General features: G+C 41.3%; 1 protein-coding gene across 1 annotated transcript in view; it reads right to left on the bottom strand.

Annotated features, from left to right (window-relative positions):
- Positions 1-25,586, bottom strand: part of SLC6A2 (solute carrier family 6 member 2) — a 54,346-nt gene extending 28,760 nt beyond the window's left edge. The window contains exons 1-3 of the mRNA XM_058034111.1: positions 25,557-25,586; positions 23,372-23,672; positions 2,277-2,408 (exon numbers count right to left, since the gene is read on the bottom strand). Of these exons, the coding sequence (XP_057890094.1) occupies positions 2,277-2,408; positions 23,372-23,672; positions 25,557-25,586 (463 nt within the window). The remainder of the gene's footprint in view (positions 1-2,276; positions 2,409-23,371; positions 23,673-25,556) is intronic.
- Between the last annotated feature and the right edge of the window lie 2,205 nt (positions 25,587-27,791).

Here is a 27,791-nt window from a genome sequence, read left to right as displayed (position 1 = left end):
TAAAATGGAGAGGAGGGAGGAATCCCCAAAAAGAATAATTCTTAAGTATTAAGATGAATGTTAAACACTAAATATGGATAATATATTAAAATTAGATGATTTGTTGTTTAAAAAAGTTTCTGAAATTCCTCCAGTCGAGGAGGACAAGAGATGTTTAATATCAAGACTAAAAAATACTGGATCAAATGTGTTTTAAATAGCTCTTCTCTGTGAGCTTAAGAATGTTCAGGAATGCATTTGCTTTTATGTTTCTAGATTTTCTTAAAAGTAGTGCTGCACCACCCACAGTCTAAAATAGACTCTGGAAAAAAATGCAGAGATGAAAACAGACTGTGTTACAAAGGTTACAGGGTATATTTGTAATTGCATGTGTTATGATAGCATCTCATTAGAAGTAGAGTGCTTAGAGTTCATAGCAATAATATTCATAGCTAAAATTAGAACTATAGTGCTGTTCATTTAGAGAAGCTGTTATGAATTTGTGTAGACTGTGTACTTTTCCTTTGAGTGAGAGATTTGAGTTGTCCCAGAAACAACTCCAAAGCACTAGCAGTAAAATGTGTTTGCATGTTATCAGAGGTTTTAGCAAAAACTTTAAAAGTACTGAGTTTATACGAGGTGTAAATGTCTCAATGCTTATGACTTTTTGAGAATCAAATATGCTATTCTATATTCTTGTAGTAAGAAACTTAAAAATCAACAGTAATGTATGTTTAGTCCACCTTGAAAATGTCAGCTTAAAAACACAGCTGGAATGTCAACAAGAATATACATGAAATAAGTTCTATTTTCCTTTCTCATAATCTTTTTCAATCCTGAAGTCAACACAGAATACCTCTGAGCACAGTGGTATTTGGCTCAAATGCTTTGAGATCCTGAAGGTCTAATTTTTGCATTTAGGTTCTCAAAGTCCTCATTCTCATCCAAAAGTATATTAGTAATACCAATAGGAATTTTTATTGAGCAAGGGTATTCAGGTTCCTGGGTGCTGGGATGAATTTTATCTCCCATGACAGGATTATAGAAGGGCTAGGTAAATCTATAGGAATTAATTTTATAATTTTGAGGTACATTATTTAATTATTTTTTGTTGCATTGCTGATTTTGCTGTGAGTTTTGGGTTTGATTGGTAGGAAAAACCCCCTCCACATTTCTTATTGTGTGGCACTAGACTGCTTGAAGAGGAAAGCTGTGTTTTGAGAAAGAAGACTAACATTTACTCAGTGTAACCTATATCCAAGCAGCAGATCCATCAAGTTTGGATTGCTATTGTTAAGCTCCTCAGCTTTTGCCAGTCCCAGGATGAACATGATCTGAATTTTAAGGTTCTAAGGTCAGCTGAGCTTGACTGGTTTAATTTCAGATATGTCTGTTTTGAAAAGGCTTTTGCATAAGATTTTAGAGACAGTCTGGTATACATACAAAGGAACTTACATTTTTGGCTGGCAAGCACTACTTAAAAATTCTTGAGGTTCCTTAACAAATACTTGTTTCATGTACAGAACCCATGTGGCTTCTTTCACACACTGATCATTTCCTGATCAAAACCAAACACCCTGAAGCACCTAACCTATTTTTCCTTGCAGAATGATGCTGTGCACAAACAACACTCCACAGCCTTTATACAGTGGTGCTGGAGAGTTAATCCTAGTGGTAAACACTCAAAAGTAATAATGTTCAGATTTTAATAAGTGTTTTTCATTGCTGAATCTGAAAGGCACTTTACAAAAACTATCAGAATCATTGCTCCCACTTCACAGGCAGGAAAACTGAGGTACAGAGATAGCACAGAAAACTCCTGTGTTTTAAGTCTGGTGGCCAAACCCAGAGTCTTCAATACTCCATTTTACTGCTGTAGGCACTGGGGTATGTTGGCTCCTGCACAGAAAGCTCCATGCTCTGAGTGGAGAAGCCAATGGGGAAGACAGGGCTGAACTAACCTGGATGGGATTTGGTATTTCCAACATTTGGATTGGCAAACCCCCTCTCCACCTAGAGGTTCCCAGTTCCTCCCAGTACACAGGGGAAAGGGAGGGCAGAGCTGAGCTGCTCCTGCTCATTGCCCTCTCTTACACTCAGCCAGCAATCACCCTGAAGATGATTTCTGTGGCTTTTCCCATTTTGTGCTTCACCTTTGGTAACACAAAGACTTCAAGGGTTGGGGGAAGGTCACCAAATACACTTTGTCTGTGACAGATGAGAGATCCTTAGGTTGTTTGTGATGACATGTGTGTGGCACCCTCAGGTGCTGCTCAGGGGAGCAGAGGAACACTCACCTTTGAAAACTGGACAGATTTTCCAGACAGTGGCAGCCCCTTCTCTGTTATATTGTCCCAGTGCTAATTCCATATAGAACAGGGGCATTCCAGCAATGATTAAGAAGAGGATGTAGGGAATAAGAAAAGCACCTGAAAAGACAGTAAAGAGACATTCTAGTCTTTTTATGTTGCATTTTAGTTACATTTTTCTTTCTCTGTTGCTTACTTTTACCAGTTAAAGACAAAACCACTGCTTATGGAAAATATAAAGGAAATACCAGGAAGGAAGAACCCATGTATTCTTATCCCTTTTCTGCATTTTTTTAAAGGTCTCAGATACAGAATCCCTGAAAGAAGCTATAGGCTGTAACTCCTATTTCTCCTTAATGTTTCCTCTCTGCTTTTTGGCTTTAAAGACAAAAAAAAAGTGTCCCTGAAAAGTAATCCCTAACTAAAGAAGAAAAAAAAAGTTGAACACACTTGCAGAGCTGAAAGGGAAAGGGACTATGAAACATTTTTTTAGGTTTTATTTTTAGTGCAGTATTTTCAGAAGGGAACACAGATCCAACAACAAAAAAGAAAAATGTGAAATCCTGTAAGTGCAGCTTAAACCACTGTATGAAGTGTTTGCAGGAACCTTTGGGTTGAAAATTAATTTCTACTGGCTAATTATATAGAATTTGGACTTCCATGAATTATTTTGGATTTTGCTATAATAAATTTCCTTATTCTTATGGAATGGGTTAGACAGCACACCCCTTTCCAACCTAGTGGTGCTTGTGGCCATTTCTGTGGAGGATGTGGAGGTTCCTGCTGGCCCCAGGACAGCACCTTGATGCTGCAGCAGGACAGAGCTGGGGCTGCTGGCACCTCCCTGGAGCACTTCACAGGGCTGAGCATCGTCCTGTGAGTCTGTACTGTCACTGAGAATCTGTCACCATTGGGAAAATCCTGGTGTGTGAGCTGCTGGAGCATAAAAAGTATTGCCAGCTGAAATACAAAAGGATCACCTAATGCAGAAACTACCTGAAAATTCCTTTGCTATTTCATATGATCCAGATCACAGAGAGATTGCCCCAGTGCATGGCTGCATGTGATGCTATAAAGCAATTATAGCTGGTGTCATGTTTAATAACTGTGGGCTCTGACAGATCTCTGCTTTGTGGCACAAGCAAAGGGTAGTTTTTATTACATTGCACAGCTTGCTTGGTCAAGAAAAGTTCAATTAATATTAAACTTGCCTGTATGAAAAACATTATTGGATTGCTTTAATAACTAGAGAGTTGACAGAGTAATTACATACACTGAATAACTGACTAATGTCCTTAGGAGTTACCTATGAAAAGGAAACTAGATTGTGAATATCATGGTTCAATTTTTCAGCAAAAGAAAAAAACAGCAGTAGCTTGACTATTTCTTGTAATAGCAAGTGGTACAAACTTTTGCAAACCTTTAAAAGCTATTGTATTGGTTTAGTAATTTGAAAACTTGCCCTGTAAAAGGAAATAAATTTGTATTGCTCCTAAATTTATACACTTACAGGAGGTAAAAATCTGGAAGCATGACTGTATCTTTTTAAAACATGCCAGTAAGCAGAATGAATTGCATGTTAAAAAAGTATGTTTGAAACTATTGTTATGCTTTTAAGAGTTTGAATAGTTTTTTCTTTACCTTTGAGCTTGCTTTTCACAGATATTACTGGTGTTAAGCTGCCTTGCATCACTGCTCAGAAAGGGAATTTTGACTATATACTGGAGAATAGAATGGAAAAACAAACTCTGCTCTCTTAGTCATACCACCAATCTACTTCTAAAAGTAACGTGCTGTAGCATAATGGTAAGGACAATGTATTCAGCATTCAGTCATAAGTTTAGTCATTTGAAATTTGAAACCTTGCAATGAAAGAGGCAAGGTATATCAACAGAAAAAATAGCTTAAACCTTTGAGAATACATATTAATATTGAAATATATTGGTTGTATCACTTTGGGGACAAGAACCTTCTTCACGATGGAGTGTAATGTAAAATGTTGCATTTGCATAAGCTACTACATTATCAATGATACATGGTTTTGGTAATATTTTAGTGTTGTTTATAATCTGTTTTCTATGATTGCCATGTTGAACTATTGTATGTTTGAATACTGTGCAAAAAAAAAATTTGTATTCATCAGATTCTTAATACCCTGCAATTCTGAGCTCTGTTCAATGTTGAAACTACTCAGCAAAATCAGTCTGGGATACTACATATTGCTTTCACTATATCTAGTATCTGAAAAAATTATTTTAGGTGGTTTTACTGTCAGATTTCCTGCAAAGTAGCTTTTGAAGTGCCATACTTGTCTTGCTTTGATCATATCACAGCGTGTGGAGCTGACTCACAAACCTGGCTTGTATTTGGGAGGTATGGAGTTTGCAGGGAGTGATGTTTGATTAATGTCATGAGGCTGTGGAAAACATGATGCCTATTCAGGGAAATTTGGATTTGAGAAGATTAAACCTGGAGATGTGTAGTGGACATACGTATTTAATGCCAGTTTAAAATACTCAGTTTTTAAAAGTATGACTAATCTCAAGATGAACTGTGAGGTGTACTGCACTTAGGCATACTTGCTCAAGTGTCATCTGTTTGGCTGCGAGTCATTCCAGGCTTTAGTTATAGGAGGTTTCTTTCTTTTTTTTCTTTTTTTTCTTCCCCCGCCCTGCCCCCGCAAGGGATTAATAAGGTGTGGTGTAATTTTCGTCAAAGAGCAGTTACACAGTATGGCAGGGTTTCGTAGCTGGGTTACTTTTCAGGTGCTAAGTGATTGAAGTATTTTGAAATTGAGATAAATACCAAAGTAAGGGTGCTTAGTCATATTAGTTTGACTTAATGTTTTGGAGTTTTCTGGAAACTTCTTGTTTAGCAGCTTCTGGTTAGGTAAAAAAATAACAACGTCAGGTATTTTTGTAAGCATCTTTTTGTATTTGCTTTTATTTTCCTTGCCAATATCCAGAATCAATTCTCATGGTGTTCGCTCAACCCTCTCTGGGATCAAGGCCCCTTTGAAGAAAAATAAATGATGGTCAAAATACCATTCAAATTTCCCCATGAAATAGATATAGAATAGAATGGTCTGCAAATTCTTGTAAACAGAAATAGAATAGAATGGTCTGCAAATGCTTGTGAACAGCCCATGTGGGAGCTGACCAGTGTCACTCTGGGCCTGCACAGGGCCTCTGTCTTAGGCTGTTTAGGAGCAGTGTCCTATGAGCAAGAGGTGCTGTTTGGAAGAATTTTACAGTCCTGTTTGTGTGAACATTGTGTGGGCCAGAGGCAAGGCAGTCCTGGTGGTCCTGTTGCTTTAGATCCAGCGGTGTGAATTGAAGCACAGCCCAGCCTCCTCTGCAGGAGCACTTGCAGTTAATGCCTGCGCTGTCTGGAGGTCAGAGCGCTAGGAAGGGTGGCACCATGTGTCCCTCCTGCCTGTGTCACCAGCCACAGAAACTGCAGGGCTTTAACTGCATGAATCCAGTGTCACATTTGGATAGGCCAGAGAGCTGAGCTCTTAGGAAGCAGAGCTTGGCTAACACTTCACTCAAGCCTGCCAAGACCTCCCTACCTCGGCGAGCTGTGCGACCGCGGCCTTGGCAGGAACGCGCCGATCGCACTCGAGGGCATTCCACTCCCCTCGGTGGGAGCACACAGCTGCATCCCAAAGGCTGCACTGCTTTCAGCAATCCCTAATGGTTCCTAATTCCCTCTGCAGCTAAAAAGCTGAAGTCATTGACATCTGTAGAACTGCTCTGGTGCAAGAGCTGTACTTGACTCTCTTCTGAGTCACTTGCAGCTTGAAAGCCACAGGTTGGCCTCAGGCTGTTGTGAACTGCTGCATCTCTGTCCTGACAGATTTCACAAGATCCACACATGTCCCTTTAAGGCACCAGTGCAAATATGGGGTTAAGACAGCCTATGTCTTATGCAAAACTAGGTTAGGTCAAACCCTCAGCTTCTACAAGAACCATCTATGTGAAACTTCAAGTGGAACCTTACACAGATATTTTTTTTAAGTATTGCATTTAATTAATGAAGGACAAAATACAAGATAGATTTTGCATTCCTGTATTCAGTGCCAAAGCAACTTCTTAAATTTGGTATACCAGAATCCACACACGGTGTTTCCTCTCTTTGTAAGCATTCCCAGCATCCTAAGGGGTGGGAAGCAAAAGCTCTAAATATTCTTCTCAGTCCTACTAGGAGGTCTCATCTCACTTTTAAATCCCAGAAAGGAAGAAGCATTAATTTACTAATGGCTGAAAGAAGACACTTTAAACAGCTGTGGTTATCCTAAAAGGATTTTTGATGCACATACAAGAAGTAGGCCAGGACAGGGGTAGTTGAAACAATTTTGAACTCTTTGTGCTCGTTAGCCTTCTGTATTTGTTACCATGGTTATTTCTAGTCAAAATGTTATACTGGCAGGGGTGTTGCTAAAACAACAAACTCTGAGCAAATATGGCAGTATATTTTCCAATGGGATTGTTTCCAGTATTTGTGCAGCAAAAGTCTAAAAGCAGAGATCTCCTATAATTGCTTTATAGTATCACATGTAGCCATGCACTGGGGTAATCTCTCTGTGATGTGGTGAACTGAAATACAAGCTAATATCTCTATTAACATTGAATAACACTGTTTGTTGGTTTGTTTTTTTTTCATTCAGAATAAATAGTTCTTCCAACAATATCAACACACAGTTGATAGAACATAGCACATTTGCTTGGACAACAAGGAAAATGGGTGGAAACTGATCTGTGCAGACTCTTGTGAATGAAAAACAAAATCACTGATGCAGAGTTCTTGACATCTAGATTGTACAAGATCACCTTGGGTAGAAGTGGTAATTGGAAAAGCAGGTGTTTCTAGTACATGGATGTTATCTGGCTCCTCAGCAGACAGGCCACCAAGCTTGCACAGCCTCCAAGGGCACCTCTGAAGGAGGGGGCTGGATCCTGCTGCTGACAACTGGAAGAAGGGGTGGAACACTGAGACCTTACTGGCCTGAGATTAAAAGCAATGAGGGTCTGTGTGGTACAGCAAAGAAATGTCAGAGCTACAAAAGAGCATGAGGGAACCTCAGGTCAAAGACAAGATGATGATAACAGCAGCTGTGTGATGATGTTGACAGCAGCTAGCAAGATATTCTAGTTGTAAAAAATAGCATTTTTCTGCAAAACAGATTGCATGACATACTATAAAAACTTCAGTGGCATTTCACACATGTATAACTCTCCAAGTATACAAGACAATCTTCCAAGTATGCAATCATTTTTAAGGGAAAGTATTTCTGAATAATGAAACCAGTGGATCTATACTATAGCGAGTGGCATGTTTCTCTTGAAGCCTTTACATTTAGCTACTCCGTCTAACAAATTTTTGTTAGATTTGAGCTTATTTATATTACTACTCTCAATTTGGGCTCCAAGCCTTCAGTTTTTTCAGAATTGCAGTTTTAACAGCATTCCTTTCACTCAAAAGAAAGCGAAAACAAATAGTTTCCAGAAATGGTTCAGTGCTGTTGGCTGAGGCCAACTGAAGCCTGCATTTTTTGTCTTGAGCTGTTAACCTGCTACTGCTTTAAAATCACTTGACGTAAGTTGATGTGCAGTGTATTTAGAAGGTGGTCACTGATCAGTAACTGAAAGGGTTACCTAGGCCCTCCCCACGCAAATCCAATCATCCTTTTGCCTTTTGTCACAAGAGTCATGAGCTAAAGAAACCCATTAGTAGCTATTTTGAACAAATTAATGAGAGCTAAATATATCCAGCCACTCAGAGCAGCATGATTCATTCATAAATAACAGCCAAGTCATTGGCCAAGGTCCTATTTACATAAATTAATGAAATGTTCACATTTACAACAACGTGTAGTTTAAAGATAATTGCAGGCACATACAAGAACAGAACTCTGGCCTGTGTTTTTTGGTAGGAAATTAGGGAATAAATAAGAGACATGGTGGGTAAGAGAGGATATAAATCAGGTTGATCCAAGAGGGACAGTGTGGCAGTGGGAGCTCTGGAGGTTTGCAGGAGCTTCCTGCTGCTGACCTTCACAACATTCACTGTGGCTGGCTTAGGAAAAGAGCAATTTCCATCATTTGCCATGAGTGTGACCATGAAAGTCCAAAGATCTGCTTCATGGGTTGCAGTGCTAGCTTTTAACATTTTGCCTCTATAGCAGAGGTACTACTGGTGTTGGATCTTTTGTTTCTAGATCAAGGCAATAAGATGAGTTTCAGTTTGGTAAGTAAATACTTGGAGTTTGTAACAATCTGAAAACCTAGCTACTACCTGCCCAAATCCACCATCTTGATTTTGTGCCTTTTTCTCTTTTAACTACCTGGCTGGCTTAAACAAGAAATGAGAGAGTAATTGAGCTGAACTGTGGAGCCAGCTTGTAGATGTTCTGTTATTTATGCCATCCCTGTGGCTAATGCTCAATAGAACAGGGGATGTAGGAGTGGTAGTATCCTCTCCTGGACAGATAACACCATTGGCACCAAAACCAGCAAACTTTATAGTTCACAAACTCTTCAGGAGGTCCTAGTCAGGGGAGATGTGTAGTACAGAACCACTGGGTCAGCATGCAGATGCCTCCCTGAAGAACACAGTTGCATCACAAAAGACATGACTGCAAGCTTAAGAGATATTAAATTAAGAGGGGAAAATAGTATTCTAGCATTTAATTAATAGGAATGTTCTATTAGTGCTTTTTTCTCCAACCTTGCAGCTATTAGGGGTGACACAAGGATATATTCACCTGCAATTGCACATCAACAAAACCACCCAGGTGAGGTGTAGGCTGTACTTCAGATGTACAAGAGCAAGGTGCCTGTCAAAATGTACCCTGATTTATTGGTGGCAGAACATCCATGGCTAAAAATACTTTTGAATTAAGGTATCAGAAGGTATTTTCTGTGAGCTTGTGGATCAAGATAAGCAGGTATTTATAGATTCCAGCATGAGATCCATAACAGCATAACCTCATGTGATAAGTTTTCCTTGAACTGTTAAGTACTGAAAAGATATTTTCTGTGATGTGTGGGACATCATAATGTACACAAAAAGAAATACTACTTCATCAGCTTAGCTGTCTCTTAAGTGTAGGGAGAATTGGTGCCAGGGAGATTTTGGCAACTACACTTCTACTTTGGTTCAGATATAGACTGTTAGTCATAGTTTTCTCATCTTCTCAGAGGACTTGTATGCTCATTTGTGTTGGGTTTTCTTCTCCTCAGTCAGCTGTAAACTAAAATGGATGTTTTCAAAATTCATGGATTAATCTGAATGTGATGCCAGAATGGCTTGTGAGATACTTTGATCTAACTTGCTGTCTAGCACAGACCAGAGTTTCAGCCAGAAAAACTTACATACCTGATGGGAAGATACTAGACAGATCCTTTGCTATTTGGTTGTTTGATTTTGGAGGGTTTTTTGGTCTTGTGTTCTTTTGTTTTGTGGCTTTTTGTTTTGTTTGTGTTTCAGTTTTGAATCAAGTGTTGTCCTTCTTTTTATAATCTATAGAGATGGAGTGAACTAAACAAATAAATGAAAGTGCAATAGTGGTATGTGTTTTTCAATCTGAAATTGCCACCCTGCATGTACGTTTTGGTGTTGGCAGGTTGAAGGGCTGTGCAGTCAATTTTCGTACCTACTTACGTTATGATACCTGCTTTTTGAGCTATGCTTTTAATGTGTCAGGAATGCCAAGTTTATATCTCTTAATTGTTTTTCACCTTAATAAAGAAGAGCCTGGATGAGTTCTCTGAAGTTGAGCCCTCATTTAAGCAGTATTGGTTGGTCCTTGCTTTCTATTCTCTCTAACACTCTCAGGCTTGCCCCTGTGTGAAATGTGCTTTGTGCTGTGCATGCAGCAGGGCAGCTCCTGGTTCTCAGCATCTGGGATGGAGGGTGTTGCTCTTAAAGGCTGCTTTTCTTTTGCACGTTGTCAAAATAAGAACCAGCCAGCAGCCTCCAAGTTAAGCACCCTCTGGGGAGGATGCAGTACCCATTTTAGGCAGCATGAGATTCATAACTGTGCCAGGGTAAAACAAAGTGCCCAAGACATCTTAAATCAGCTCCAGACAAGTGCCAAGCAGCTTTCAAGAAGATTAATGTACAAACCAATAGGAGGAGAATGCCTTGACATTCTGCTAAAGAAGAATCAAGGACAACAATCTGTGATACTCTTAAAAACTTGCCTTACACCATTTAGTGTTTAATCCAGTTCTAAGTTGTAACTTCAATGTTTGGACTCAAAGACTAAAGCAAAACACTCCTTTTACTTCCAGTCTTCATCAGAGATTTACTTTTCTTTGCATTATACTTTGTGTACTATCTTAATCTTTACAAACTCTCGCCTAACAGAATCCCCTAAATTATTCCTCTCAGTAAAGGGCTATGTCTATTACAGAAATGTGAGACAGTCAACACTCCTATCTATAAGAATTTTAGTAAATCTAAGTTTTACTCTCAGTCATTAGAAATGAAGCCTTCAGGATGAATGCTCTTTCTGATTCCACTAAAGGAAGCAGAGTAGCTGTACTGTAAATTACATATAATGCAGGTTTAAACAGGGATTTACAGCAGAGGCAAAAAGTTACATTCACTATAAAGCCATTCTCCATGTTTTCTTAAAACCACTATGTGCAGTTTTCTGATATTTCTTAGACATACTTTCTAGATTATGAACTACAGATATCAGACATATTTGAAATGAATATTATGTTAATGATAGTATGTTATCTAGCCGTAAAGAATATTTTCTTATTTCTTAATGGTGCAGACAAATGCTGCGCCATTTTAATTTATTTGTAAATTTTAATGGCTGTGTGTGGTGCTTTTAATAACGATATTGGCAAATTTGCCATTGCAGTCATGGCTACTGGTTGCATAAATGCCTAGAAAAATTAAAATTGTACTCTTATCAAAGATTATAGTTACTGTTGGATTGTGCTAATATTTTGGAAGGCCTGGGCAATGGTAATTTCCAAGTGGGTGTGGCTTCTTTACTTTGTACCTTTCTGTTAGCACTGAACACAGGAATTTCACAAAAACTGTCACCAAGCTCTTCACAGAAAAATTCTCCTTTTGGGAAAAATCTGTATTTGGCACAGGGTAGTGCTGGTAATATTCTGTGTACCAGCCATTAGGTGGGGTCTCTGAGAATTGGGGCATTGTGAGCACAAAGTGAAACCTCTCCATATCATCCCTCCTGCAGCAGGAGGACTGTAAGAACTACTTCTCTTGACATCAATTTGCTTGAAGGGGTAAACTCAGTCTCATTTAGACTACTCAGCTTCTTCTGTGGAAATTAGTAGGACAAAAGCTTTTCTTTAAGTTTGCAACTTGAGCCTTATGTTTGTTCTTAGTGGACTGTTTCCCTAACAGCCTTCAAGCACCGCAATTTTCCCCTCAGTCCAAGCTGTCCAGTGCATGCTTTGTCACTGCCATTCTGCATGGGGCCTCCTAGCTTGATATGCCATGGAAGAATGTGAAAATTACCCCAGGGCCCATCATAGCTCCCTGCCAAGATGAAGCAGAGGCCTATTAAGAGTTTGAAGCAAAATCCTTCTTGTTTCATCACAGTGCAAACTTTTGCTTGGGCAGATTGCAGGGCAGTTTTGTTCACTGATTACTCAGACCTTATGATAAATCATTGTGGCTGAGTCTGGTGTTTTTAACTTGTCACACAACGATTTTTTCATTTTTGTATTTCTAAACCACTTTAAACACATAATACATCATGACTGTAAAACAGTGTTTAGTAAGAAACATATAGGTGATCTTGAAGATTTAAAAAGCCTCTTAATTTAGGGTGAAACACAGTGATTTTGTCATCAGCTTTTGTATGAGTCAATGAAGGATTTTCTGACTGTTTAGGAAGACCCTGGTAGCTGATTTCTGGCTATTTCTGTTAGGGTAAAGTCAAGACAGTAATTTATGCCAGAGAGTAACTATATTCTTATAGCCACCAATTTCAAAAGTTCAAAAACCATGGAGTAGGTCCCAGAATACTTTAAAATGTATGATCATCTGCTACAATCCTTTTATTTGCCTGCTTGCTTTTAGTTTTGAATTTACTTTGTGCTTCCCCAGCTTTTCTTTTCAGCCTTGAAAGCTAGAAAGAGATTCTCGCCTAAATCATTTGTCCCTATGAAACTGTGAGAGTAAAAGGCACTTCTTAAAATAGAACTTATTTTGTTGCTTGAGCACAGCATAGGAGAATGCTGAGGTCATAGTCTAACTCTCACAGGGTGAATTTATTTTGTGTAATAATCACCATCATCTATGTAATCCTGACAGTTTGCTTTTCAGGTAAAGTACTGAGCTGTTGTACTGAGTGAATATCAGTTACTACTTGGTGGAAGTTTTGTGTATCAGTTTAGTCAGGATAGTTTTTTATTACTTTACTGTGTTTTGCTTCTCACATAATTCTTGGTCTGGAAATCCTGTCTACTTAGGAGCCCTTAAGAGAGATGACTGTTATTTGGGTTTAAATCCTGGCTCTGGTGACGTCAATGGAAAAAAATCACCCATTGACTTCAGCTGGGTCAGGATTCCTCCCATGTGGTTTAGAACTTATTGATTTTAACTGAGGCGGTACAGCCATACATACATGAGAAACAAACTGTAGAAAAGAAGCAAATGATCAAACTCTTCCCCAAAACAAAGTCCTGGACTGTCTTTGATCTCATTAACACCTGTCTCATAATCTCATTTACACATCTGAATTTCTCTTCTGAAAGGACACAAAGCACTGCACAGCACAAACTATTCATTAGTTTTGTGGTAAGTTGTAGAACTGAGCTGCCTTGTACAGCTCTGGTCTCCCCTCAGTCAGAGGGCAGGAGCTTGGGAGCTTTCTTCAAGCATCACTGTTACTGCACATCAGTAGGCAGATACAGCCCTGCATGCTGATTAAGAGTCAAGCCACTTCTGAGGGTGGCTGCTGAGTTGCAACTCAGTGTTTTGGTAACATTTGGCCTTGAACGCTCTCTAATATCATAGTAAGTACAATATACTTAATTGTGAAATTACTGTGTTGAGAAACTAAGATTCCTCTGCCAAGACGGAAAGATGCTGAAACCCCCTGAAATGTGGGTTACATTAACATTGAAGAAGAAAAAAGAAATCTTTCAGTTGTAGAATGTATCCATGAAAGTCTGTGTGGAGCTTGGTTTTGTCCCCAAAGGAGAATCTTTTGAGGGTATTTGGAGCACCTTCTAAATTTAGGATTTGAGAAATTGTTTCCTCCTATATCAATCCTTAGGGAGAAGAGATTGTATCTCCATTTTATTGTTGCACTTTCTTTAAAAAAGGTGTGTTCAGGGCTAACCTCTTGTTGTCAACAGATTGTGTCCTTGTTGTCATTGTGGCCATGCTGACAAGTGGTCAGTGAATTAGGCACCACTAAAAGCTGCCACTCCTATAATATCCTAATAAATAAAATAAATTGAGAAATCCAAGAACAGTCGGCTAATATTTGTTATTACTGGGCAGCTTTGTGTTTAAAAGGAATGACCCACCATGAAAGAGATTATTTTTTCCTATAAATGTTGTGACATCAATTATCAGGTGGGGATCTCCGAAGACCTGTGAGGATCTATTGCTCCACCTTGTGGTCTGAAAAACGCTTCCCGTTACTCTGTAGAGAGTCCTATACCAGAAAAAGTCCAGCCTCTTCCTCTTTTTTTATTTAACTGGAATTTGACTGGAATCATAAGGCCTGGAATCAGTATTATGCTTTCCCTCGAGATATGGATCTTAAAGGCAGTAACGTGCTGTCACCTTTGGCATACTTTAGGATAGACATTGCAAGAGGTCTTTCATTACAGAAGAGAAAAATAGAAACTAAAATATCAATGAAGAGAAACATGCCCACATATGTCAGGAGGTGCAGAATAAATTAAAAATAGCTGGCAAAAACCAAGATGCACAATACTCAGATGTTTTTTCAGTACATACACTTGGCCCAAGGAAACAGTGGTTTGGATGGTCAGTGAGGCAGTTGCAGAGGGTTCATTCTTCCATGCTGCTGTTGGGCCAGGAAATCGGCTCATCCCCACAGTGCTGCAGGCTTCAGTAAAGATGGATGCTGTGCAATTGCCCAGCCACAGTCCTTCCCCTACATCAATGCCACAAAAGCTGTTTCTCAGACTAGCAAGAGTGCTGCAGCAAGACAGGACACCCAGGGCTTGCAAATCATGCAATAACTTTCTCCAGCTCTGAAATAAAGGCTGCAAAGGAGTAATATTCCTCTGCTGTGGAAATCACATTTCTTGTGTACTTCAGTGGGGTGGGATCAATCTAGTATTGCTCTTCTGATGCTGGGTTTGTTCTAGGGAAGCGGCTTATAACGATCTAAGAAAGACTTCATGTCTGTGTGGTCTAACACCACCCGTCTGGGAGGGTTGGATCCTGTTTTGGATGCCTAGCATATATTCTTAGACAATTATAATAGCCAAACTGTAGCAATCAGTTAATACCTGCATTAAGAACACAGCTTCTGCAATCACTTGTGCTTTTGGAAGTGAGGGGTTGTGTTCATAAAGTCTTAAGGAGTAGGAGCACTGGAAAAATTACCATCTTCTATAAAAAGACTTACTGTATAATAAGGGTAGCTTGTCTTACTACATACCAGCAGTCAGAATGTTTGTCATAAAAAAAAACATTTATGGACTGGCAAAAGACAACTGCCTGCCCAATCCTGCCTGGATTTTGCTTAGTAATGTGTTATCACAGAATTCTGCTCACTGGAAAGTTGGTAGTGTGCTTTAGACTAAAATGAGTGTAGAGAAGGATATGGCTTACACAGCCAGACCTCCCTGCTGACAGTTTCTGCTTCTGAATGGTAAACCCTGATCCCCAAAGTGCTGCTCTGTGCTGTCACCTTTGTCATGCTTCAGGAAAGATTGCAAAACTTGTTTGAATAGAGAATAGGGGAAAGGAGGAGTGAAAATAAAACAAAGGATAGTTTTCATAAGTAGTTTAGAGGTTCTTTCCTATGGTTTTATTGAAGAATATGTCACAAGGCAAGGAAATCAACTGTTTTCCTTCCATGCCTCTTACCTCCTTTTCCCTTCTTTATGGATGAATGGTTTCAAAAGCTCTGTGGCTAAAATTAAGTATGTTGAATCTATACAGAAATTAAGATGCTGAATTACACTACAGTTACCTGGGATTTCCATGAGAACAGGAATAACTCAACAGTAATCTAGGGATCTAGGCACTTTTGGTGCTGATTTCCTGAAGGACTCCGATATCCATCTGTAGGAAACCAAGTTTTGAATGTCAATAAAGCCTTGCATTTGAAACTATTCTGACTTGGCACCAGTATGTAAGATCTGCACAATTAGGGTGGAACCTTTCCATCAAAGGTTCAAGACTTAATACAAAGGTGGGGAGAAGAAAAGCAGATGATTGAGGAGTTGTAGTTGGAGGAGGCAATCATGGGTTTTCCAGACAGGGGTAATGGGCTGCTAACACGAATCCTTTGTCTCCTAAAGCCTTGAGGAAGGAAAACTCAAGGTTTATAACCAGTGTGATATTCCTGGATTACTTACATACTCTTAATTGAAAATGGATTGTGACAGTGGATTTGTCCTTAATATAATTTATTTCAACTTTAATGATTATGACAACAGGAACAACAATAATAATAATTTTTTCTTGTTGTCACATTTCAAACCAAAAAGTTGAGAGAGTCAGATGCAAGATTGCAGGGGGGGTTGGACAATCCTTAAGTTCCCTTCCAAATTCTATGGAATTCTATGATTGTATGCGTACAAAGAAAATGGAAAGTACTAAGAGTGAGGTAGTAGTGAAAGATCCAGAACTGTTTTACAAAGATGCATCATTTAAATTTGTCTCTTGACTTCTACATTATAATACTTTAGTATAAATGTATCTCCAAGTATAGAATTGTTTGTGGTTTACTATTTTGTAATAATGTTGAGAGCAGTTAGGCAAAACAGTGTCTAAAAACTTCATGTAATAACTGCAGTGTAAGTGCTATGGAGTTTACAGGGCAGAGTGATATCAGAGAACCATACTACAGTTCTTGAATATTTAATCAATTGGTTAAACTGGGACAAAGGCTTTACAACTGGGAGTTGCTGATGTGCTTACCATCAGACATAGCAAAAATGAAGACATGAGCTACTTGATATTGCTCCTCAGAAGTTGTCAAAATTCTTTAAACTGTTCATTTCCATTTTAACACAGAGCAAGACGTTCAGTAATTTATTGCCTGATTTTAATCCATCATTCCCCTCACAGCATATCTGAACTCTCACTAAAGATGAATGTTCCTCCTGATCTTATGTGTAAGTAGTTGTATTAGTATTCTGTTTCATATTGGTCTCAGCATGGGGAAGAAGTATCTGTCTGGAAATAACATATTTAGGCTGCTGGAGCTGTATTCATATATTCACTGAATTGACAGACAGGTTTGTGGTATTTTGCCTAAAAATGAAAATTCTGCCCCCAAACCATGTCTCAGTCTCTTCAGAGATATTTTGGTTTCTTCAATAAAGAAGGATTGTTGGCTGCTACACTCCAAAGCTGGCCTTTCTCTTTTCCATTACTACCAGAGGTTAAGATGATGTGAGTGAGAAAGCAGACACACAAAGCTCAGGTCCTTGCTATTTCAGTTTGAATGAGTATCCAAACCCAGGTCTCCAGGTCAAACTGTAAGAAAGTCTTGTATTTTTTTCAGTAGGAGTTAATATCAGTTTTGGTGGCTCTCTAATGTGACTTGCAGAATTTACTTGCACAGAAATGGTTTACCAGGGGTATTTCAGTACTTCTGGTCCTTGGCAGAACTGAGAGGGGTATGCAAGAATGAAGAGGGCTTGGGGGGGAGGCAGGGGATGGGAAGATCTTAAACAGGGATTTTAAGTTTTTAAAAACAGAACTAAGTTTATTTCTTGAAGTCTTTTCTGCCTCTTAGTTTAGAATAAAGCACTCCAAGTGGTAATCAAAATGTGCATCCACTGTACTTGGAAAGATGTATCTTTGCTTTTGTCAGCTGGTCCACACCAGCTCTTTTACAGCAGTCAAGCTGGAAAATCAGTTTTGGTAAATGATTGGATCACTCTTTAGATCAGTTCTCAATACTTGCCCTGCATCAGCCACAGGATGGTCCTCAAATGTGTAACATCAAGCTAAACATTATGGATCTCATCTAGAACCTCTCTACACTAGTGTATCTCTAGACCTTTGTAAGTTTGTCAAGCTAGGAGTTGCTAGAATTGTTGAGGGACAAATACCATCTCTGCACAGGCAGGTATTTGGCTGAGGGTCTATATAATGTGCCATTTATACTCTATTTCATTGTATCATACCTCAGAGTCAGAAACAAGTCGTTTACAATTGATGAACGATTTGGGTGAGAGATTCAGTCCTTCCCTCTCAGCTATTCTTAATACTTCATGTGTAGTAGGTGTATGATGCAGAAATTCCTGTTCTGAAAATTTATTTTGTGGAGCCAACAAAACACACAGAACAGAACAGGGAATTTCAGAGGAGCAGCTGGCATATGAGCTCCAGTGGTGAAGAGCCTGGGTGAATCCATGCCCTGCATGCACCAGGTGATTAGTGGCTGATCAAGGAAGGGAAAGAGAAGAGATGGAGTGGGAAAGGGAAGAGAGCATCTGTGAGCTGGACACTGCCTCTGGATCTGGGAAAGGAGGTAATGCCACCCCACACAGCTGAGCATTGTCCCTAATGTCACACTATGGCTGAGAACCCAGAGCTCATGGTGAAGAGATCAGCATAACAATTTAACCTATTTGAGGTCAGTGGTTTGATGTGCTAATGGGAATTGAAAACCCCTTTTTTAGGAACCAAAATCACTAGATTTGCATCTGAGCTTTGATTGACTGATGAGTCAAACTCTTGGCGTAGGCTTTGCAGTGAGATTACTTCAAAGTTGATTTATTATTATCATCATCAATGCTATTTTGAAGTATAAACTCTGATATTGTAAGGCAAAGGTCATCCACCTTTAAACTGCAAAGTGCCAGGTAATATTCTTCCCCAAAATAGTGATTAAATTTGGTGGCAGACACTTTGCAAACCTGAGGAGGCAGAGTGCAGTAGAAAGACAAGGAGGTGCTGTCAGCAGCAGGGTTTGCTCTCAGTGCAGTTTGTGGTGGCCAGGCTCCCAGCTTGTGGGAGGTGACAACTCCATCTTTGTGTGTCCTTCTCGATGTGTGACAACTCCGGGCTCCTGATTCTGTGCTGGGCCTGTTCAGGGATATTTGGATGTGGTTTTTGCTGTATTTGGTGCCTGTGCTGTGGATTGCTCAGTCCTGCATTACAGCTGATGGAACTATGAGTAGGACAGGGGCGTTAGGATAAATCATAAGATACTTCTGAAGTGTATTGATTGCTGGCAAACTGTTGAAGCAAATAATTTCTTCTGGAAATACCATGGTCTAAAACCACTTTAAAATAGTGCTGCAAGGGAGATTTAAAGTGTGTATTATGATGGCTAGAGTAATGTTAAAATATTTATCTGCCACTATTCTTAAATTCATTAAAAACTTAATCTGATTCTTATGATACAGTAAGTCTCAAGTGACTAATCTGACAATTACATGCTTCCTAATGAGTAGTCTGAACATGACTGACCTTGCAAATACTTTGGCTCACAAAAGAAGTACTTTATGTTGGTAAATTCCTTTTCCCCAAATTTCAGTGGGAAATATTAATTCTGCCTATGACTATGCGGGAACAGGAAACAAAAATGAATGTTAATACTGAAAGAGTCTTGCACAAAAACTACAATAGCTTGTTAACTAAGACTGAGCATCATCCTCCCCCACTGTGAGCACATCAGTTAATCATAGTAGGCATTACTCAACTTCATTTGGCATCAGTAAAATTTCAGATGTAATCCAAATATCAGGGTAAATCTTTCACTAATTTGATGAGAGTATAATTTTAACAGTCTTCTTCTTTAATTCACTATAGCCTCTTGTAGAGCTGGGGAGCAATTCAAATGTTGGTTGTGTTATAAAGAATTCTTTGGACTACATTGATGTTGACCACTTACAGAGAGAGTTAAACAGCTAGAGAATCTTGCCTTAAAAATAAATTTTTTAAAAAGTGCTTTTGACAGGGAGGTTATAACAAGATACAGCTCTTGTAAGATTAGCCAGTACAAATGACCATAGGTGATGATTTCTCCAGTGACAAGCCCTGCTGCTTTGCAACTGTGACAAATGCACTGTGCAAAAACTATTCCATCTGCTGCAAACAGAGCTTTTCCTCTGTGCTGCAAGCAGCAGTCAAATCCATGTAAGTTGTGGTCTTTTTTTCAGCTGGACTGACAAGGTGATGGTTGAGAATTCCCCCTTTTGGAGTGTTGCCATATCTACTTAGTGGGAGCTTGCAGATTTTCCCCATCTGTTCAGAGTCTACCCTATCACCTGATAAATACTTTAGAGCACACAGTGGACATATCCTGCTTCCAAGAACTCCTCCAGTCTGTTCATACTAAACTGTCCTGTAAGCTTTCTGTGGCACATTTCACTGCAATACATTCACTGGATCTGTCTGCCCTTGTAAGGCAGGCAAATCCTATGAAAGTAGGTAACTGATATAGAAAAATAAATGCTCTAGATTTTTAGATCTTACTAAAGACTGGGGATTTTTTAATAGCAAAAGAATGATTCCAAAAATTACAGTTGTTTACAGAAGGGTTACATTCTGCCATCTATCTTTGTGCAGAAGTCCCATTGGGGTCTCTCAGCAGGCTACTCCCAAAACACAGATGTTTCTGGCTATTCATTCAGTGTCTTAATTCTGCTGGATGCTTCTTACTCTCTAGCTTTTTGTTACTGGGAGCTTGTTAAAATATAAATGTTTCTTTTTGTTACCACCACCAGTGCTGTCTCCGAAGTTACCTAACAAAATGTCTGTATATCTGCCACTGGGTGGTGTATGCCTTGTGTAAGTAAAACTTACTAAAGTAAACTATCAGAGTTTTGTATAAGTGGAACTTCCAGACCAAATCAAAAGCCTCCATGTCTGTTTTTTTTCCTAGAAAATTTCCCTGGAGTTTATCAAAGAAAGAAACTCCAGGACTTGGCTAGTAAAAAGGAGGTGTATATACATCCATGTCCTTGTAAAATTCAACTTTCAATGAGGGAATACAGTGTGTGTTTATATTTTCCTTCTCAGTTCTTGTAAGTTTCCATGCTTTCTTGAGAGCCACCTACTTTTACAAACATGCAAAGGGCCTTAGTGTGTCTGTAGGCATCTTGAATTAATCATAGTTAGCTTTAGGGCATAGTCCATATGCCAACCTCCTAACTTTATTTTTTTTTTTTTTTTTTTAATGTAAAGGAAGATACCATTTTCTACCAGTTCCATGTCATTGATGTTGTTGTTCAAATTCTAAGAACATTTGTAGAACCTTTGTGGTGTAGCTTTTGGTTGGATAGCAGAATTTCTTTTTGTTAGGTGGCGCAAGCTGTGCTGAGCCAGGACTTGGGGCATTGTAAGCTGCTTGTCCTTCTGTTTCACTGAGTATTTTGTATCAATAGGCTGATAACATGTTCATAACCCACAGGTTTGACTGTCCAAAGCCAGCTCTAGTTAAGTCACTGAGGCTGAGCAATTGCTGAGGCTTTCAGAATAAAGAGAAACTGCAGGAGGAAAAGGAAAGGAAACCTTTTACCTTCCACTGCTTTACTTTATGCATACTGTCCAAATCAAGTTTAATCAGTTCTGTTGGTTTCTTCTTTACCTAGCAGCTCCTTATAAATATCAAAAGGCAAATTGTAATCCTAGTATGAGCATCCTGTAAAATTTTTTATAGGTTAAGTCTAGTCAAGTATAAAAACAACTTCTGATTTCATCCCTTTAATTTGCTCAGCAGTCCGGAAAAACTACTAAGATAGTGAAATTGTCTTCCCTGTATCTATATCCACATACCAGCTTTTGCATGGGGATGCATAGCAATTATATGAAACCCATTGTGTCATCCTTTTGAGGCAGCAAAAGTTAAATTAGTGCTGGAAAGGTTCCTGCATGCAATAGCAGTGGGGTGCAGTGGGGAGATATTTGATATTTAAGAATATCCACGATTTATGACTGGAAAGATCTCAACAAAATCCAACAATATCCCACAGCTCTGCCTGTTGCCTTATGCTTTTTGGTCTCGTAGGAAAATTTACACATAAAGCAAACAAGCTCCCAAGCACAGTTCGAAAAAAAAAGGAACTGAGTTGGCTTGAAACTCAGTAAAATTCTTCTAGAGCCTGAAACTCTTACAAGAGTTTCTACTGACTAAAGCTGACTATGTCCAACACAAGAGGCAATGGATGGAAAAATTTTAAGACACCAGAGTGTTTGGTCTCTGTATCAGTAATAGCCATGTAATGGCCATTCTATAGACTTTGGTAGCAAAGGTCCTCTTTACCTTTGATGATATGGAAGAATTACTGCAAACTTTTCACTGAAATGTGCCTCTTGTAGCTGTTGGCTTTCTCTTCACTGCCATTTGGAAGTATCTGAATCAGAAGGTATTAATGAAGACTCAGTTTTTTCTAGCTGAACTGACATAAGATAATACATGGAGGCTAAACAAAACACAAGAGTTGCAGACTGTTACCTTCTGTGTCTGAGCTGGCAGTGAATTATGAGCGAAGCAGGTTAGGAAATTAAGTGACCCAAATTACAATAGAAAAGAGTTCAGGCACTCTGGGTGTCACCTTGTGCAATGTGGGATAGGAGAATAATGTCTTTTCCCGAAAACTGCCAGATGATGTGGAGATGTGGCAGTGGTGCACCTGTCCTGAGTGCTATGAATGATGCTGCCCCACCTGCACCTGCCCCAGCAGGACCTGCTGGGCTCCTGAAGCACTGTGCTGCTGCAGTGTGAATGGCTGGGCTATTTTTGGACATAACGAAATCAGGATGGAGGTTATTTTTCAGTACTAATTACTTTCTTCAGTCTGTCTGGGTAGTGAGCAGAGAGATTTTCTGACTCCTCTCAGAAGTTTTGGAGCTACCAAGCTCAACTGAGTGTTTCATTAGCACACATATCCTACTAAGTTCAAAGGACAGGTATAATTCCATGTTATTTGATAGGGATTTTCCCATTCATCCTGCATTCCTATTTTCACAGGAAGCAATTATTTTATGCTACAAGTGTGACCTATTAGCCTTTATCACCAGGCAACCACACTATCACTATATCCATACATGAATACCTTTCAGAATGTGCTTTCTCTCTCTCTGTTCTGTCTGTGTGGCTCACTGTTCACACACCGTTCTCCATCTGCCAGGCAGGGTCTGTTCTTTCTGCGTGTGATTTGAGAGCACCCCAGGCACCTGCCCGGCTTGCAGATGGTGTTACTCCATCACAGCTTGGTCATCACTGACAGCACGGTGTACTTAGGGAGATGAAAGAGGATGATGGAGTTCAGGTCTTAGTGAAGATACGCCAGACAATCTGAGCCAACTATAGTTACTATGTGTAATTCTTTGTTTCTGTCATTGCCAAACTGTGCAGGAGGTGAGGTTTTGTTTGTAACAAGTCTCCTACCTACTTTGGAGGAGGGGAGAACCCCCACATTGCAGAACCGAGGGCAGAAATCACAATCCTACATTAAAACTGCCCCCCCGAAACCTATCGGTGGTCTGGCGCTAGCTCTTCTAGATGCAATTTTTCTGCTTGGGCGTTTTTGGTTTGGCCTTTTTTCCCCCCCTCCTCTGGGTGCTATTTTTTGGGAACGAAAAAAAGTGTTCGGCAGCCTGGAGTGGCAGCAGAAGGCAAATACGCCTGTACTGAAAAACTAAGTTAAACTTCGAGGAGTGTGTGAGCGATCGCTGCCGGGAAGGGGCAGCGCGGTGCCCTGGGGGCCGCGGCGGGTCCGCGCTGCCCGGGAGGAGCGGGGAGCGCTGGGGAGCGCGGCGGTGCCGCTCTCCTGCCTCGGGCACCGGGCACCGCGCCCGGCACCGCGGGGCGAGCCCGGCTCCGGCTTCCCGCCAGCAGGAGCGGGATGCCGCTCTCGGGGCTGTGGGGCCGGGGAAAAAGACCTCGCAAGCGCTTCTCTTACCCCCTCCATTTTTGTAGCAGAGGTATGGAAATCGCCAGACGTTGGCCAGGTCCACGGCGAAGCCGATGACGGAGAGGAGGAAGTCGATCTTCTTGCCCCAGGTCTCTCTGTCCTGGGTGCCGTAGCGCGGCGCGGGGGCGGCGGGCAGGAGGCTGCTGCTGGTGTACTGCACCCCGTTGTGCTCCTTCACCAGCAGCAGCTCCACGTCCTTCTTGGGCGGCGGCGGCGGCCCCGCGCGGTCCGGCAAGGGGGCCACCACCGACACTTTGCGCTCGGGCTGGACCTGTTTGTTCATCCTCGCCTTAAACATCCAGAGAGAGCGAGCTGAGGAGGGGGCGCGCAGATAACGGAAGTGCGCTTCCCGCTGGAGGCGACTCCGCGCTCAGCCCGGCGCTGTCAGCGCGGCGGGAGCGAGGCACGGCCGTAATAAGAGCCATGCAAATGAGGCGGGAGAGGGGGGACCGCGGCGCCCGCGCCCGCCGGGGCGCCCCCGGGGAGCGGGGCTGCCCGCGCCTCCTGCCGCCGGGAGAGCCCGCACCTGGGGCCGCCGCCCGGAGCCCCGCACTGCTCCGAGCCCCGCACCTGGGGCCGCCGCCCGGAGCCCCGCACTGCTCCGAGCCCCGCACCTGGGGCCGCCGCCCGGCCCCGACCCGAGCCCCGCACTGCCCTGAGCCCGCACCGCCCCTGGTGCCCCGCACTGCTCCGAGCCCCGCACCGCCCCTGGTTCCCCGCCGAGTCGCTCAGGTCGCCTCCGTCCTGCCACACACTACGGCGCGCTCGGAGCTGCTGCTTCCCGCCGGGCAAAACGCGCATCCCTAGTCCAGGCAGCTGAATTTGCCCTTAGCAGACAACAGGTAGAGCCTGCTTGGATTGACCACTTCCCTTCTTTCTCGGCTGGTCTCCCCTGTTTGCTAGTGTGGCTTTAGTTAAACAACGGAATTTTGGGCTTTTGACATCAGAACCCGGCAGGGTGCAGGCGGCACGGCAAAGCTGGACACTGCTAATGCTCCTATGCCAGGGCTGATGGATGCCCAGCTTCTTTCATGGCAAGTAGGAGGCTGGTAGAATTCAGTTCTCAGGTTGAGGCATTTGTGGGACATTAGCTATTTGCTGCTATTCCAGATGGAACCCAAGTCTTTTGCATGTAAAATGGACAAAGAATTAGCTGGCAGAACAGTGATTTGTGTCAGAAGTTGGCTAAATACAGCTGCAGAAAGAGGTTTTCAGGGCTTTTCTTGTTACAGCTGTGAATAGTAACTCTACACTCCTTGTCAGTTAAGGGAATAAAATTTGTCCATAAAAGACAGAAACCAGCTTTCTCTCCCCAGTATTGAATAGCTTCCCTTCTGCCTGGCATCAGTGAGAGCAGGTCAAGTCACAGAGGATTCTTGAAGGTGTTAACAGACTACCATACTTATTTATTCTGCCAGGGCTGATAAAACACTATTACATATATTGTAATACATAAAGAGTCAGAGTTCATAAAGAACACCAGATTTGTCTGCAAACTTGGAATGTGAAAAAGAATATTGCCTCAGAGTTAAAGTTCACATATTGGCATCCTCCCCATCTCTCTTTAGGCCACAGACTAAAATGATGCTAGCAGGACAGCTATGACATACAGATTTTATTCCTTCACAAAAAACACTTGGTTCAAGCTCCAACATCCAAGCTCTGACCTGAATCCTAAAGCTTTCATTTGGGTGAGGTATGTGAGCAGTGGCTATCCTGCTCTAAAGCACTTAGGTGCTTAGACTGTGCAGCTCATACATTCTCTTTTGGTTACTCTGTGATTTTTTTGTCCTCATCTCTTTCCAATACACCACACAAGACTTTTTCTCTGCTTTTTGACACTCCATGACACACGTGCTGTAATTCTGCATGACTATTCCATGGTACCCTCTGAGCTGCTTTCCTGTGCAGTGCAGCCCACGGGATCGTGCTCGTGCGCAGCTGCGCTCCTGCCTCCTCCCTGCACCACCCATCAGTCACTGCACCACATGCACCAAATGCACCAAACACAGACCCTGTGCCATGCACTGCCTCCAGACAGGCCCAGCTCACCTGAGTTTGTGTCTGCACCCCCATTCTCCCACAGCAAATAAAGGACTAGCTCTGTTTCAGACATAAGGCAGCCTCTGCTCTCAGCTGCACAGCCCTGAAGGCATCTTGCTGACAAACTCACCAGACAGCACTGGGGGTGTCTCTGTCCCATTCCCTGCTACCTATGGGGAGAAGGTGGCTGAAGGGGGATTGCTCCTTCTTGGTTCCACCACTCAGGGGCTGCAGCCTTTCTGGGAGCTGAAGATGTATCCTAGCCAGTAAGGAGCTTTTTAAACCTGGTTCCCCTCTCTCCACGTGACTATTACTGCCTTAATGATCTGCACAGACTTCCTACGCTAGACAGAGGCACTCCTGTATTGCTTCTGGAAAAAGAGGGCCTTGCTAAGGAACACCCTTTTCCCCACAAGGTCTCAATTAGCTGAGCTTGATCATGATGTCTGTGGTGGGAGGAATCTAGAAAGCCCCCGCTTATTTCCTAAGAGAATTAAGTCACTCTGCCTATATATATATATACACACACATATATCTATCTCTCTATATATACACACATACACCTATATATCTATATATGCCTTTAGTTCTTGCATGGAAAGTGTGCACAATCTGGTTAATGTAATATCCGCTGCACCCTCAAGGTAAGAAAGTCCTCAATTGGATTTTATGAAAAAGTTGCTTAATCTTGAATCTGTCTGGATCTTGTTATGCCTAATGTAGCCTGACAGTGGGTAGAGTTGAAGTCAGAGAAGAGAATATTGTATTTAGAAGCCTCAGTGGGGCCAGGCAAGATGGCAGGGTGTTAGTGACATGCCACTGTTGGCTGGGAAACAGGTTGTAATTTACTCCAGAAAACAGTCAGGTATTGCTGGGTTAGTCATCAATTATTCAAATACTTGTCTGTCACTCCTTGCCATGTATGGGAGAATATACTGTGTGCTGTAACAGTAAACTGAGGCTGTCACTCACACATTAGTGTCTGGGAAGAAAAAAAACCCCAAAGAACAACAATTCTGTGTGTGCTTTCAGAGCTCCATTTGCTGGTGGTGTGAAGGCTCACTGTGCTTGCTGGCAGCACGGTTTGAATTCCCCAGTGCTGGCAGCACAGCCCTGTGCCACTGACCCTACAGAACTACAGGAGCTGCCCACAGTCCTTCCTATGAACCTAGGAACATCTTCTGGGAAGGGTGGTACCAAACAATCAGTGTTCAATTATGCTGGAACTTGCAGTTTACTGTTGGTGCATCTGTGAGAGTCTTGCCTCATGAAGTGTCTGATACGCTTGGTGCAAGAGCTTGGCTGATGAGCCAAGCAAAACAGTAACTGAGAGAGGATATAATTGTTTTGTAAGTAAATTGGGGTAAATGTCACTGAGAAAAAACCCCACCACTGTTTAAACCAAAGGAATCACAATAAATTTAGTGGGAAAATGGAAAGAGTTCTAGCTGTCAAAGCAGTGAATGCAATGGGAGCTGAAGACTTGGGTTTGGGATTGTTTTTTTTTATGAGTTGATTTGTATGACAAAGTTGGTTTGGACTTGAAGACTTGGGGCATCAGTTTCTTATTATAATCCAAGATATAATGAGAAAGTAAAAGGGGCAATGGTTATATGCATCAAGTAATTAATTTAATGTCCTGGTAAATTCACAGAAACTCATTCTGGCCTTGAGGCTCACCAGCACTAAAAAAATTAAACATTTTTCAAACAAAGTGCATAAGTTGAATGAAGTTAGGTTTGGTTTTTCTGTAATAGAAGAAACTTGAGGAATAGCCAGTTGCTGCAGGAACAGGGAACAAAGCCTTCTGACTAAATCAATGGTAAAAGGATTTCACAGTGGTAGGAACATGGCATTGGCAGGGGTGCCCATCTTTCTAGGTTAGCAGGTAAAGGATGCCATGCCATGGACTTTACTGGGCATCTTTTAATGACAGGAGATAGCCTCAGCTTCTTGGACTTTTAAGAGAGGGTTGGGCAGGTTTACTTCACAGTGTCTCTAAAATCACAATGCCATTCCAAATACAATGTTTATTTAGCATTTAAAACTTCCGTGTTTTATTGTTAGGAGGCTGCTGTCATATTATCTCTCCCCTAGAGCTAAAGTAATGCATCTCTTTCACTGAGAAGGGTTTGTTTGGGTTGGTCCTACCCTCCATTTTGACAGTATCTGTCATGTTACAAACTGTCTTCAGACTGAAAATAAATATTACAGAAACACTTCACAGTATTTAGTATTCTGTTCATGAAAGAATGAACAGGATCTAGGGGAAGACAAGGCTTCTCCCTATTTCTCATAATAGTAGCTTTTGTAACTTCCTTATCAAATTGCTTGAGATTGTCATGAATACACACCTTCAAAGCAC

The sequence above is a fragment of the Melospiza georgiana genome, chromosome 14, assembly GCF_028018845.1.
Source record: "Melospiza georgiana isolate bMelGeo1 chromosome 14, bMelGeo1.pri, whole genome shotgun sequence".
In the NCBI taxonomy this organism is placed as follows: Eukaryota; Metazoa; Chordata; class Aves; order Passeriformes; family Passerellidae; genus Melospiza; species Melospiza georgiana.
Note: the sequence above shows the minus strand (reverse complement) of the source record. Positions and strands in the feature narration are given on the sequence as shown.